The sequence below is a fragment of the Muscardinus avellanarius genome (assembly GCF_963383645.1).
Source record: "Muscardinus avellanarius genome assembly, chromosome: 6".
Taxonomy (NCBI): domain Eukaryota; kingdom Metazoa; phylum Chordata; class Mammalia; order Rodentia; family Gliridae; genus Muscardinus; species Muscardinus avellanarius.
The window spans coordinates 46,499,625-46,514,459 of NC_137791.1; the positions used below are offsets into that span (position 1 = coordinate 46,499,625).

The 14,835-nt window shown below is 35.7% G+C and overlaps 1 protein-coding gene across 1 annotated transcript in view; it reads right to left on the reverse strand.

The window, feature by feature from the left end:
• The window catches only part of GSTCD (glutathione S-transferase C-terminal domain containing), a gene marked incomplete at its 3' end in the record, with an annotated part of 150,044 nt that overhangs the window by 9,681 nt on the left and 125,528 nt on the right, over positions 1 to 14,835 (reverse strand). Inside the window, exons 5-7 of the mRNA XM_080698005.1 lie at positions 14,129 to 14,244; positions 13,914 to 13,958; positions 12,392 to 12,520 (exon numbers count right to left, since the gene is read on the reverse strand). Of these exons, the coding sequence (XP_080554131.1) occupies positions 12,392 to 12,520; positions 13,914 to 13,958; positions 14,129 to 14,244 (290 nt within the window). The remainder of the gene's footprint in view (positions 1 to 12,391; positions 12,521 to 13,913; positions 13,959 to 14,128; positions 14,245 to 14,835) is intronic.

Genomic DNA, 14,835 nt, shown 5'->3' on the forward strand with positions numbered 1-14,835 from the left:
AAAGAGAAACTGCAAATGAAGCACAATATTCATTCAACAAGAAATGTGATATAATCTATTTTCTGTTTGTGTGATACTGGGTATTAAGCTCAGAGGCATTCTACTTCTGAGCTACACTTTCAGTTCCATTTTCATTTTTTATTTGAAACAGGGTATTATTAAGTTTCTGAGGGCCTTGCTAAATTACTGACTGCTAGACCTGCTATCCAAGTACTTTGCTTTCCAAGTACTGGGATCACAGGCATGCGATACGATGCATTCTGAAATGTGAGATAGTGCATATATATGGATATCTAAAGTAGCACTCTTACTGATTTTGAATTTAGTTCAGTTATAGCACTGTAGTAAGAACACTAGATTGAATTTCTAATCTAGAAGTCTGGTTGACTATGAGACCCTGAACCCTTTGGACTTAACTTCTTTGGACTTTTGCCATCTCCACTATAAACAATGGTCAACAATACTGTCGTATAACAATGCTGTTACAAAAATTAAATAAAAATGTATTTGAAAACACTCCTTAAAAAGTTATACAGATAAAATCTAGTCATTGTTATATAGAAACTAATTGAGTTGTATTACGTAGCCTCTTTGCTTTCTTTCTTTCTTTCTTTTCCTCCTTTCTTTCTCTTTTTGTTCTGTACTAGGGATGGAACCTAGGGGCAATTCTACTTCTAAGCTACACACCTAGCCCTATTTTTTATTCTTGATTTTGAAAGAGTCTCATTGAGTTGCAAAGGACCTCATTAAGTAGCTGAGGCTGGCTGCAAACCTGGATCCTCCTGTCTCAGCCTCTCAAATGCTGGGATTACAACTGTGTACCACCATGCTTGGCTTTTAATATGTTTTCATATAATAACAATACTTAACGTTGTATGATAAATTACATAAATTACTTTCAGTAGATTCAATTAAAAAGAATGAAATTATGAATTAGAATAGTAAGGCTTCAATAAAACCTGAAAATTAGCTCTAAAATGATTTTAAATGTTTTAAAAACACATAACCTATATATCTATACTTATTACAATCTAGACTCTCATGAAAATTTGGTCAAATAAGGCAAAATAGGACTTATCAAGGAAATCAGATATGGGGATCCTGAAAGATAAATTATTACTTTTTGTCAGAAAAATATTCAGATCTCTATTTCTTTCTAGACAAGAGACAAATTATACTGTGTTAGACTTTTTCCTTCTAGGGACAGAACTCACCAACTTCCTAGTAGGAAGGGGCTCTCATGGTGAAGAAGAGAGTTTTCTGGAAATGCTTACAAAATATTATAGCTAGATTCCTTTTTGAACTGAAAAACTACAGCCAATACTCTAACAGGGAGAGGAAGCGAGATCTTTGCTCTCAGCCCCTCTCATTCCTTCCCTCCTAGACATACTCAGGCTACATAGAAACCAACAGTCTCAATGGTTGCTGTCAACCCACCTTTCCTGTTCACATTGGAGACAGTGGCTGGGATGGCTGCTACCCAGAGAGAGCTGCAACAAGTACCAGGTAACAGAAGAATAAGCAACCTTATTTTTCACCTGCTGCTTTTACTTAGTTTCAATAGTGACTGGAGGAAATCTCATGGCAAAGTTATGGCTGCATTTTCCCCTGGAGAAAGAGAGAATAGAACTAAAGCTCACTGAGGGCCCTTTCTGTGCAGGTCCTGTGCTGGGCGATGGCATGCAGATCTTTTTAAGCTCACTACAGCCCTGAAAGGATGCATTATCTCCATTTCAGAGGCGGGGAAACAAATGCTTGGAGAAATTAAGAAAATTTTTACAACAAGACAGCTACTGAAGGGCAGGACACTGACCCCAGACATGACCCCATGCATTCATTACATCAAGCTACTTTCCCACAAAACCTTCTCCTAGCTCTGAACCAAGAAAAGTTCACATGATGTATTCTTCTAAGTCTCTACTTAGGTTCATAGTCCTTTCACTACATACAAAAGAGTTTGTTCCCCTCATTTAAACAAAACAACTAAGTAAAACTATTTACACAATGGATTTTAGGTTTAAGAGGTTTTATGCATCACCCACTCCTAATTTCCAGTAACATCAAATGTAGGACAAAAATAACAGGCAAATAATGATTGAGTATGGACCAATGAAACTATTTGAGTATGGAAGTTTAAAGAAAGGTGACATTAAAAACCAGGGAAGTAAAGATAGACTATTGAATAAGTTATGCTAGATTAAACTGGTAGCCACATGAAAAATACAAATTAGATAAATTCAGTCTTTACACATGAGAAATAAATTTTAAGCAAATTAGAAGTTTAGAATAAAAAAAGGTATAGGTGAATTTCTTTGTAACCTAAAGGAATGGAAAATAATTCTTAAGGATTCTGAAGATCTACAGAAAATAAGGGGTAACTAATAAATATGGAAAAAAATCTTTTTGAATGATAACCCCCAAACAAAAATGAAACCGTAAGTAAAAAGAAAAATGATAAAATATCAAAATGATTTGTAGCTTATGTCATACAGGATTAATATCCCTAATATATTAACAAGCTTGTAAAATAGAGAAAGGTCTAATGATGTGATAGTAAAATGAGTAAGAGATTTATACACAAAGTTCACAAACTAAAAATGCGAATAGTCCTTAAAGCAAAGGTGGAGAGTATCACTCAAAATAAGAGAAATAAATACTTAAAAATAATATACTATTTAGTACTTATTAGAATGGAAAATTTTTAAGATTTGATAGTAGTGTATTGGAAAGGCTGCAGGGAAACAAATGCAATCACATATTGCTGATGTGAATAAAAATTCACAATCATATGTCAGGAAATTTTTAGCAATATCTAGCAAAATTACACATGTAATATTCAATATAACTTACAAAAATCTATTCAAGAGATAAACTGGCAAATATATAAAAATATTCATTCACTGAGGCAATATTTGTGATAATGAGAAGGTGGAATCAACCAATTTCAAATTGACAGAGGACTGATGGAACAAACACAGTGGAGTGCTGTGAAACTCTATAAAGTAATGGGTATCTGTATACACAGTCATGGATTAATAATCTCCAAGTGCTACTGTTATATAAAATATATTAAAATTTCCCAGTAATTATCATTGATGGTTGTATTGTGTGTGTTTCTAGTATATCAACATGTATATTGTGTAACAAAGCAAATAAAATATATAGTGCCATTAGAAAACATAAGCAATAATTTTTTAGCCTGGGAGAAAAGAGAAAACAATATGACTTAAACAATGAAGATAGTAAAACCCTTACTCTTAAAACTGAATTGGAAATATCAGTATAAACTAATGATAATTTTGGAAGAAAAAAATTACTACTTGATTCAGATTATTGAAAAGTCAAGAATCAGAGACCAAGGCTGAGACAGGAGGATGGTGGTTCACATACAGTCTCAGCTACTTAGTAAGGCCCTTTTCAACTCAGTGAGACTGTTTCAAAAATAAAAAATAAAGCTGGGTATAGTGGTGCACGCTTGTAATCCCCATGCTTGGGAGGCAGAGACAGGAGGAGAATCGCGCAGGTTCAAAGCCAGCCGTGCTGGCTTAAAGAGACTCTGTTTCCAAATAAAAAAGTATGAAAATAGGTCTGGGAGTGTAGCCCGAAGGTAGAAGGGTTTCCAGGAACCCCAGTACCACCAAAATAATAATAATAATAATAATAATAATAATAATAAAATAAAAATAGGCCTAGGGTTGTAGTTTGGAGGTAGAATGACCCTGGTATTTAGACTAGGGTATTCTTTATTTGTACTGTGAATTGAACCCAGGGACATTCTACCTCTGAGCTACACTGCCACTCCTATTTTTTTTTTTTTCCCTGTAGTACTGGGGATGAAACTCAGGTGCATTCTACCTATGAGCTACACCCCTAGCCCTATTTTTTTATTCTTTATTTTGAAACAGGATTTCACTGAGTTGCAAAGGACCTCACTAAGTAGCTGAGGCTGGCTACAATCTGCAATCCTCTTGTCTCAGCCTCCCAAATGCTGAGATTACAAGTGTGCGCCACCATGCTTGGCCTCTGCCATCCCTATTTTACTTTTTATTTTGAATCAGGGTCTCACTAAGTGGCTGAGGGTCTTGCTAAGTTGCTGAGGCTGGTCTTGAACCTGTGATCCTCCTGTCTCAGCCTTTCAAGTAATGAAATTAAAGGCATGCACCAGTAAACCTAGTTTAGATTATGGTATTTAAAGACCATTTCACCTGAGTCCATTATAGAGGAGAAATAACTGGAACTTTAAGTAGGAAATATACAAGATGAGCTGGAACATTTTGTTACACCAGAAAGCAAGGAAGCTATCAAATATTATTGAAGCCTTATTAAAAGGACTTAAGAGCAATCTGACAAGCCTCCTACTGAAAAAAAAAAACCAGGGATATTTTGGTATCAATGAGAATAATAATCTGTAACAGACTGAAGTACTGAAATATCAAACTGATGAGTCAATAATGACTAAAAAAATCCCAATTGGCCACTTTTAAGATAGCCAGTTCACTTTGCAAACTAGAAAATATAGGGAAAAATAAGTTTAACTGGTCTCATGTGCACTATACCTCATGATAATCAAATAGTTGATAATGGAAAGTAAATGGAAACAGATTGATAAAATTATGTCACTGTTTTGTAATACTTATCGCTGTAAGGGAGATATATAATATACAAACTACAAGGGGAAAAAAAGAGGGATACTGTTGTAGGAAGAATTACTGCCTAGTGATGCAATGTTCTGATCACTAGAACCTACAAACAGGGCCATAGATATATGTATACTAAGACTTGTCATTCTTATGCCTACTAAATTTAAGGACTACTGTTCCAGAGCAGTGCTTCTCAAACTCGACTGTGCAACAAAATAATGGGGCCATCTTGTTAAAAGAGATTCTGATTCAAAAGACCCAGGCAGGGGCCTAAGAAAGTGCATTTCCAACATGTTCCCAGATGCTATAGATGGTGCCAGTCCTCCATTATACTTGTGCCTTTTTATTGTGGTAAAATTGTAATAAAATTTGTCATCTTCATTATCAAGTGTACAATTCAGTGGTGTTATATATATCCACACTGTCATGAAATGGCTTTAGAATGTTTTTCACCTTGTGAAAATAAAATTGCATGTCTCCTGCTCCTCTTCTCCATAGCCCTGGGAACCACCATTCTACTTTCTGTAACTATGAACTTGATTACTTCATATTTCTCATGTAAGTGGAATCATTTGCCTTTTTCTGACTGTCTTGTTTTAGTTAGCATAATGTCCTCAAAGTTCATCCATGTTGTAGCATATGACAGAACTTCCTTCTTTTTTAGGGCTGAGTATGTACATACCATGTTTTTTAATTTACTTATCTATTAATGCACACTTGGGGTGCTTATACCTATATGTTATTGCTACTGTAAACACAGGTGTGAAAAATATCTATGTAGGCATTACTTATAATGATGCAACTGAGGTACAGAAAGGGTAAGTAATTTTTCCAAAGTCACACAATTAATTAAGGGCCTAACTCAGACAGTTTGGACCCCAATAGCTACTCTTTACAAATACATTCTCTTTCATTTTATTCATCTCATTTGCTATTTTCTAGAATTATAATCATGGGGAAACAAAAAGTGTTCAGTATCTGCTAGATGTCCACTTTAGATTTTTTTGTTGATTTATCTCTTCATTCTTAATGCTTAAATGGATCTTAACTTCATCCCCAAGAACTTGCCCAAGTTCACCTAGCTAATAAACATGGCAAATAAACTGAATCCAAGTCTGACTCCAAAGCTCATATTCTCTTCATTATATCAGGCTATTTCTTCCTTGACTGTCATCTTTAGGGCTGAAAGGAATCTTACAGATTATTTTGTTTATAAGGAACTTCTGAGTATTACTCTTAGGCTCACTTCTGATTTATGAGAAAAAACAGTGAATCATGTGTTGGTCATATAAAATGAAAGGGACAAATAGAAATACATCTAACCTTTTCCTTAAGCCATTCCTATCCACAGTAAGTTGTAGAAAATCTAGTTCTAATTAATTTTAAATATCTTGCCCAGAGAAGTTATTAATATAATACATGAAGGATATGTTTACTAACATAATGCTCAAAGTATAGAGTCACTATCTGTAGAAAGAATATAAACCTTAAGTATCTAGTAGAAGTAATAGGGAGAAAAAAACTTAATCCACTGTGTGGGGAGCCATTAAGGCTTTCCCCTAGATTAGTGTCTCTGACTCAGCTGACTGTCCTTCGCCCAGAGTCAACAAGGTTTGGGGAAAAGATCAGGTGGTGATAACACGAGGGTATTGATTAATCTACCTGTAATGTAGTGCTTTGGATTTGGTCTTTATTGTATTCCGGTGGTGATACCATGAGAATGTTGATTGACCTGTGGCTGTGTATAAATACCTTTGGAAAAACAAACCCAGCAACGGCGTCGACGCAATAAAGATGAGATTGACACAGAAGTAGGCGTCAGCCAGGAGCGTCGGCGCAATAAAGATGAGACTGACCCGGGCGTAGTCATCGACCCGTAGACTCAGAAACAGGGGTCGGCCAGTAGAGATAATAGGCTGGCGGCTCCCCCACGTTAAAATGAAAAATTCTTCATCCTCACGCCTCTCTTCAGAACCCGTACTCTTGCCGGCTGGCTCCGGCACCGCTGTTTAGCTAATACTGTTGCAAACAGGCATTTTACTGACTGACCCCCAAAAATCTGAATTGCTCAAATAGTGAATTTCTGTCTTTTTCTCTGTATATATACACTGAATTCCTACAAAAGATAAAAGTTGCAGTTGTAAACTTGTCTCTTGACCAAAGTAATAAATACTCTAAAGTAAATAGAAGTATTTTTGATCAAGATAAAATTTTTTATTAATTGCAAAATTTATGGATTATAAATTTAGAACCTTTTCCATATATTTTCTTACTTCAATTTATTTATATATCATAACATGTCTTTCATCATGTATATCATCAAAATAAAACTGAACAGACAGGAAACCTCAAACTAGCCAGGCGTGGTGGCACATGCTTGTAATCCCTGAGCTTGGGAGGGAGACAGGAGGATCACGCAGGTTCAAAGCCAGCTGCACTGGCTTAAGAGACCCTGTTTCAAAATTAAAAAAATATATCAAATAGGTCTAGGAGTGTAGCCCGGAGGTAGAAGGGCTTCTAGGAACCACAGTACCACAAAAAAGAAAAAAAAAAGAAACCTCAAACTACCTATCTTTCCTAATAGACCTCTAATAGACCTCTTTTAAAGGTAGTATCAAAAAGTACACTTTTACAAAACTTTTTAAAAATTGCCCTTTAAGGGCATGGTAATCAAAACATACTGAAATCAAGGCCATGTAGCTACATATATTGAAACTGAAAAAGAAAACCCTAAAAACCTTTTTGGCTGTTTCTTACTTTTGAAAAGACTTTTATATGTTCCTCAGGACATTATTAACCATTATAACCAAAACTGAATAAATTAAAATAATAATCAAGTACTTGTTTTGAAAGAAAATTATAGCTAATCCTTGGCTAATAGTGGTTTCACTTAACAATTTTTTTGAGTTTATGATCGTACAAAAGTGAGATAAAGTTAATAAGTACCAGAATTCAAATTTTAAATTTTAATCTTTTCCTGTGCTAATGGTAAGTATTATGATACTCATGTGTGATGCTAGGCAGCATGTAGAGTACTTTTAAAAGTTATATATTAGCCGGGCGTGGTGGCGCACGCTTGTAATTCCTGCACTTGGGAGGTGGAGACAGGAGATCACGCAGGTTTGAAGCCAGCCACACGGGCTTAAGAGACCCTGTTTCGAGGACTTCCGGGAAGATGGCGACCGAGAAAAGCGGGGCTTAAGAGCCCCGCTAACAACCAATCTCCATTACCACAAAATCAGCGCCTTTCATAGCAAGAAAACACCATCGCCAGAGAAACAAAAAAATCACCAGGCTCCAGAGAGAAAGTGGGCTGAGAACAGAGCTCAGAGCCACAGAGGAGATACACCGGCTTCACGCCCGAGGACGCGGCAGCAGCGCCATATTGCCGGCGGCAGTGGCAAATTCACCAGACGGCTACAGCAAGCAGAGTTGAGCCACTGCGGAACAGCCAGGCGGGATTTCTCGCCGCAGGTAAAATCTAAAGCTCCCAGTGGCTGAGCTCAGCACTGGCTGCAGGGATTCAGAGTGGAAATCAAAACCAAGAAGAAATACACCAGCATCACGGCCGAGGGCGTAGCAGCGGCGCCATATTGCCACCGGTGGCAGCAGCAGAGAATTCACCGAATCCAGTACAGCTACATCTGCGTACTCAAGAACAGTGAGTCAAATTGTGGGCCACAGAGGAGAAATCCCAGTACTGTACTCCCTGGGACTTGACCCAGTGGGGGAGGGGCGGTGGCAGAGATATCACACCATAGGAGAACGTGCAACCTGGCACCCCCCACAGTTTAAAGCAGCCTCTATCGACTCTCTGGGTCGGAGACTCTGTGATACAACCCAGTAAAGGAGTAGTGGGGTCTGAGATACTAATGACTCGAGATCCAGAGCACCTTAAGTGAAGTCATAGTGACCCAAGGGAAGAACCCAGAGAAGGCACAAACTTCCGAAATCATGGGAAAGAGGAATAATACTGGAGCAATGAATGTCCACAACCCCACAGCATCAGAACCCAATAAAACAGAAAATCAGAGATTTTTAGAAGATCAAATCAGGAAAATAACTGTAGAAATAATAGAGGTGCTTCGAAAAGAACTCAGAGAGAGCCAAAAAGAGATAAAGGATGCAATTAATGAAGTAAAGGCCTCAATTCAAAGCATAAACAACCGATTAGACCACATGGAGAACAGAATCTCGCTCTTAGAAGATGATCATTCCAAAAATGAACGCATATTTTCTAATCTAGGAAAAAATATCTGACAGCAGGAATCTGATATTGAAGAAATATGGGCCCATTTTAAGAGAGCTAACCTAAGAATAATTGGAATAGAGGAGGGAAAAGAAAGTGATACCAAAGGGATCAACAATCTCTTCAAGGAAGTAATAGCAGAAAATTTTCCAAACAGAGCAAGAGGTTGATACACAGGTCCAGGAAACTTATAGAACTCCCTTTAGACAGGATTGGAGAAGAGGATCCCCACGCCACATAATTGTCAAAATGACCAATGTGGAAGCCAAGCAGAGAATCTTAAAGGCAATAAAACAAAGGGCCAAGTGACATTCAGAGGCAAACCAATTAGAATCACTCCAGACTTCCCAAACCAAGTTATGAGAGCCAGAAGAGCTTGGAGTAACATATTCCAAACTCTGAGAGAAAACAACTTCCAGCCAAAAATTTCCTACCCAGCAAAACTTTCTATCAAATTAGATGGAGAAATAAGAAGCTTCCATGACAAACAGAAACTGAAGGAATTTATGTCTTCAAAACCAGCGCTAGAGAAAATACTCAAAGAGATTAACTACAAAGAAGAAATAGGTAACACACACCAGAACCAGAGAAACAAGAGTTTCCATCCAACAGTCAACTAAGATTGGTTATCTGTGGAGATTCATTACTTATGTTAGTCTTTTACCTATCTCTAAATTGTATTGTTTGCCTTTATTGTTGTTAATTTTTAGGATTTCTAGTTAGAATATTAATATACCTTCAGATATAGCATTTGGAAATATTTTATCCCATTCTATTAGTAACTGTTAACTCTGTTTACATTGTCTTTGGATATACAATATTTTTTTTTTATTTTTTAGGGAGTTTGTATACTCTTCTGTTGCCTGTGCCATTGAAATCATATCCAAGAAATCACTGCCAATTTCAATGTTGTGAGGTTTTATGACCCAGATTTTCTCCTAAAAGTTTATAGTCTTAAGATTTATATTTAGGTCTTTTATCTATTTTGAGTTAATATTTGTATATGGGATTAGGTAAGGGTCCAACTTTATTCTTTTCCATGTAATTATTATGTTTCAACAATATTTAGTTAAAAGATTATTTTTTCCACCACCAAATGTTCGTGGAAATCTTGTCAAAAATAACTTGACAATATAGGGAAGAATTTAGCTCTAGGCTTTTATTTAACTCCAATGGTTTATATATCTGCCTTTAGAATAGTACTATACTGTTTCAATTATTGTAGCTTTATATGGTTTGAAATCAGAAAATATATATCTTCTAGCTTTGTTCTTTTTCAAGATCGTTTTGGGTATCTAGAGTCCATATTCCATATTAGGATAGATTTTTTTTCTGAAAAATAAATATATAAATATATGATAGTTTCACCTAAAAAAATAGAAAAAAATATTCTCTGGTAAGAAAGAAAGTAAAAAGAAATATTGAAATGTTATCTTTAAGTCATCAAAAGCTTGGTATCAGACAAATGAAACTGTTATGTGAGATTATCATTTTTAATTTTGGATAAATTGCTATAATACTAGATGTCAACCACTAAGCCAAGCATGGGAGGGAGGGATGGGGAGAAGAAGGGATGGGGATCGGGTGGGGGCTGACTGGGCGATGTGTGCATGTATGTCTACAAAAGTTTGTATCCCACTATGATGTATGAATACAGTGCACCAATTAAAAAAAAACGCAAAAAAAAAAGAGACCCTGTTTCCAAATAAAAATATAAAATAGGTCTGGGAGTGTAGCCCAGAGGTAGAAGGGTTTCCAGGAACCCCAGTACCACCACCAAAAAAAATTAATATATTAGCATAATTTACACCTACTACTTTTTAATGCAGTTTTCACATGGTTGAGACCACTCTGTACACATGAAGAGGCTCAAGGTAAAGCCAGGTGTGGTGGTGTACACACTCCTCTCATCTCAGTACTTAAGAGGCTTAGACAAGAGGATCTCAGGTTCAAGGACAGCCTTGTCAATGTAGCAAGACTGAGTAACTTAGTGAGTCCCTGTTTCCAAACAAAAAATAAAAAGTGCTAGTGGTATATCTTGGAGGGAGAATGCCCCTGGGCTCAATACCCAGTAACACACACACACACACACACACACACACACACACACCACAGTCAATTTATTGAGTACTTCCTAAGAGGCTTAGTTAATTGTCTGGCAACATCCTAAGTGGTTTACATATATTGTATCAATATCCTATCAATAAGTATTTTATGCACACTTTACAGAAGGGAAAACTGAGGATAAATAGTTCAGATAAGCTATTCAAGACCATATGGCTACTGAGTGCCAAGTTGGGACTTTAACATAAGGTTGCCCAATGTTTAAATCTATGCTCTTAAGCATTGTGTTTAAATAATATTATTTCTTTGTTTACCATGTTAACCAATTTTTCATGTCATTAAAAAATTATTGTAAACACCATGCAGATGGAGCTGTCCAAGCTCCTATATGTGAAGGCTTCATTTCACTGAATCTTGTCGCCCATGAGCAATAATATTTTTTAAATCTTTGTAAATCTGAATAATAAAATTAAATGTCATTATTATAGTACATTCGATAATGAAAACACTTTAATAGTACTCACCTGACTCTATTTAAGGTTATTAAATGTAGTTGGGTAACCAGGCATGGTGGTACACACTTGTAATTCCAGCACTTAGGAGGCTGAGACAGGAGGATCACAGGTTCGCAGCCAGCCTCAGCAACTTGTGAGGCCCTGTTTCAAAAAAAAAAAAAAAAAAAAAAAACTAGGGCTGGAGGTATAGCTCAGAGGTAGAATGTCCCTGGGTTCAATCTTCAGTTAAACACACACACACACACACACACACACACACACATACACATACACAATAGTAGTGGGTTATAGCTTTAAAATTCTCTCCTTAAAATCTTGTTTATATTATTAATTTTTCTATTTAAAAATAACAGTAAAAGAGAAAAGTATTTGTTAATCAAAGATAAATGCCAGCCAAGCTAATTGAAATGTTATAAAATTATGGATAAATACAGTTTTAATGCATTCCCAGTATCTAGTTATTCTGATCCACTCTAGCCACACTATTTTTACTAGAATATATTTAACACAAGAGGTCGAGTTTCTGATGAATTTAGTCTGATTTAGCTATGATAATGCCTCAATTACCTTCCTAGGCAAATGTTTTCTTAAAAGTGAATCTAATTTTGGTTTGGCCTTCTAAGTAATTTAAATTTATTTTCTGTATACCTTGACAAGGGTAATTACAGAAGAAGAAAAAAGCTATTATAGATGATTATGAAACATAGAGAAAAATATTGCTTTAAGAAAGACATACATATTGTTAGTTATGAAATGCTATGAGTTAAATAATCTTAACCAATATGCTATACTTTATAGATCAGTTATGGAAAGTCATAGATTTCTTTGTTCAGGAAAGAATATAAAATTATCCCTCTATTTACTTTAAGGAATATAATTTTTATTTAGCTAATTAAAAAAATTTAAATCGCTTGATTACTTACCCCAATGTTAAACATTCCTGTAAAATATTCCATATTTGCTTGAATGAACCAAATGTTGCTTAAGCCTAGTTCATCACTTCTCTTCTTGGCCCGAATTAATGATAATTCCTTGTTTTCTATTAATGTAATCTAGATTTTTATCAGGTAAAAAATAGTACATTCAGTCATATAACTGAGACATTAGAACAAATCATTATCATTATATTTCACAGCTATAATATTATAGAACATATTCTATTGATCCTCTACCCTCTTCTGATATAAAAATTAACAAGGTCTTTGAACTTTTGAAGCTTATGTTGTAGTGGCAGTAGTGAAATAAGCAATAATAATACAGTGTAATAAGTATTTAATGAAAGGCAAACAATTCACAGTGGAAGAACTTAGAACTGATAATAAAGAAGGTTTTCATGGGGAAGAAACACATTAACAAGAACCTTGAAAAGTGAACAGAAATTAGCTAGGGGAATGGAAGGATGTTTTAGGCATAAGAGAAATACATAGGAAGGCCCAAGGTGAAAAAAAAATATTGACTTTTCTCCCCAAGACTTTTATGTTAAAAAATGGTCACTGTGAGGAATTGATTTAATATGGCAGAAGAATAAAAGCAGCACAAACTTCTCATAAGCATTGATAACAAACAAATAAATTATGGTACATTCACTTTTTTGGGGGGGGGTGTTACTGGTGTTCTTGGAAACCCTTCTACCTCCGGGCTACACTCCCAGACCTATATATATGTTGTGTGTGTGTGTGTGTGTGTGTGTGTGTGTGTGTGTGTATACATATACATATATGTATATTTTATTTGGAAACAGGTCTCTTAAGCCAGCTAGGCTGGCTTTGAACCTGCGCGATCCTCCTGTCTCCGCCTCCCAAGTGCAGGGATTACAAGCATGTGCCACCACGCCTGTCATGGTACATACACTTTTAAACATATTGTATAGTCATTAAAATATGATGATATGTAATTAGTGACCAGAAAAACATTTATGATACAATATTGAGGGGAAGCAGGGAACTAAAATTGCACTTGCAGTTTAAAATTTGTAATAGTAAATGCCCATGCAGACCAATGGGTCAATATGGTAGGTTTGAGGTTCTTTTTTTTTCATCTTTATAAAGCTTAGTTATTGTTGTTAACATTTTTAATGCAATTAATCAAAAGAGCATGTTCAGCAAGTTTTAGAAATCAGCATTTCTAGTTATAGTTATATTGAAAATTAAATTAGCTTAATCAAAATTATTTTAATGATGGAATAGTTAACTATTCATTTAAAACTTACTTAAAGATATATATCTTTAAAAAAAAAACCTGATAACTGTACTGGGGTCCTACTTTACTTTTTTTCCCCTTAAGATTCTAAATCTTAGAAGTTTACTTCAAAGGAAAAAGAATGCGTGTGCCACATATTTGATTGGGTGAATGATTAGGAAATCAAAGAGTAGGGATAAGCTAGACTTGGCTCCCTGAATTGTGTTTACCTAAAATGTTTCCTTTTATCTATTATTCAGACTTTACCTGGCATGATGGCAACATGTGAGCAAGAACAATTCCAACGTGGCCCTGAAAAAGTCAGTGAAGGAGGCTAGTTAACTTGGGTCCTCATGGCTTTTGCTCATTAGAATGTCTAGAAGACAACAAACTGTCAAATAAAACCATGACTTGAATATAATATAGAAAAGTTACATAGTCTCTGAAAGGTTAAAAAGAATAAAAGGAGATATATATAATACCCCTCCACTGCAGAAATCCACAATTCTGTCACCAGGTTTGGCCTGATTTATCACCACATACACAAGGTTGTTTAACTGTTGCTGCTTCCTCAAAGCTCGGTCACTGGACATTTTGCCTAGAAAAGACAAGAGATGAAAAAAACATACATTGTGAGGGACCAAGTAGACGTACTTAGAATAAATTGTTAGCATAAAGGAGAAGGGGTGGATATATGTGCACACACTCATACACTCCCCCTTAACCCCCCACACTGAATTAAAATTGTTATATAATTAACTATGAGACGACTAGAAGACTGGAACACAGCGATTACCTCTATTTTTGCTTATTTTACTTTTGTTCCTATCCAACTTTAAGTAAAAAGAAATATTTCCAAAAGAGTGGAAACAATAACTGACATTAAGTTCAAAGTCATAAAAAAGGCATTTAATCAGTTTTGGCTAGATGAAAAAATACCCAGGGCCGGGCGTGGTGGCGCACGTTTATAATCCCCGTGCTTGGGAGGCAGAGACGGGAGGATCGTGTAGGTTCAAAGCCTGCATCGCTGGCTTAAGAGACCCTGTTTCCAAATAAAAATATAAAATAGGTCTAAGTGTAGCTGGGAGGTAGAAGGGTTCCATCCCCAGTACCACCAAAAAAAAAAAAAAAAAAAAAAAAAAAAAAAAACCCAGAAAAAAACAACCCAGTAATCCTCATCTTCCTTTAT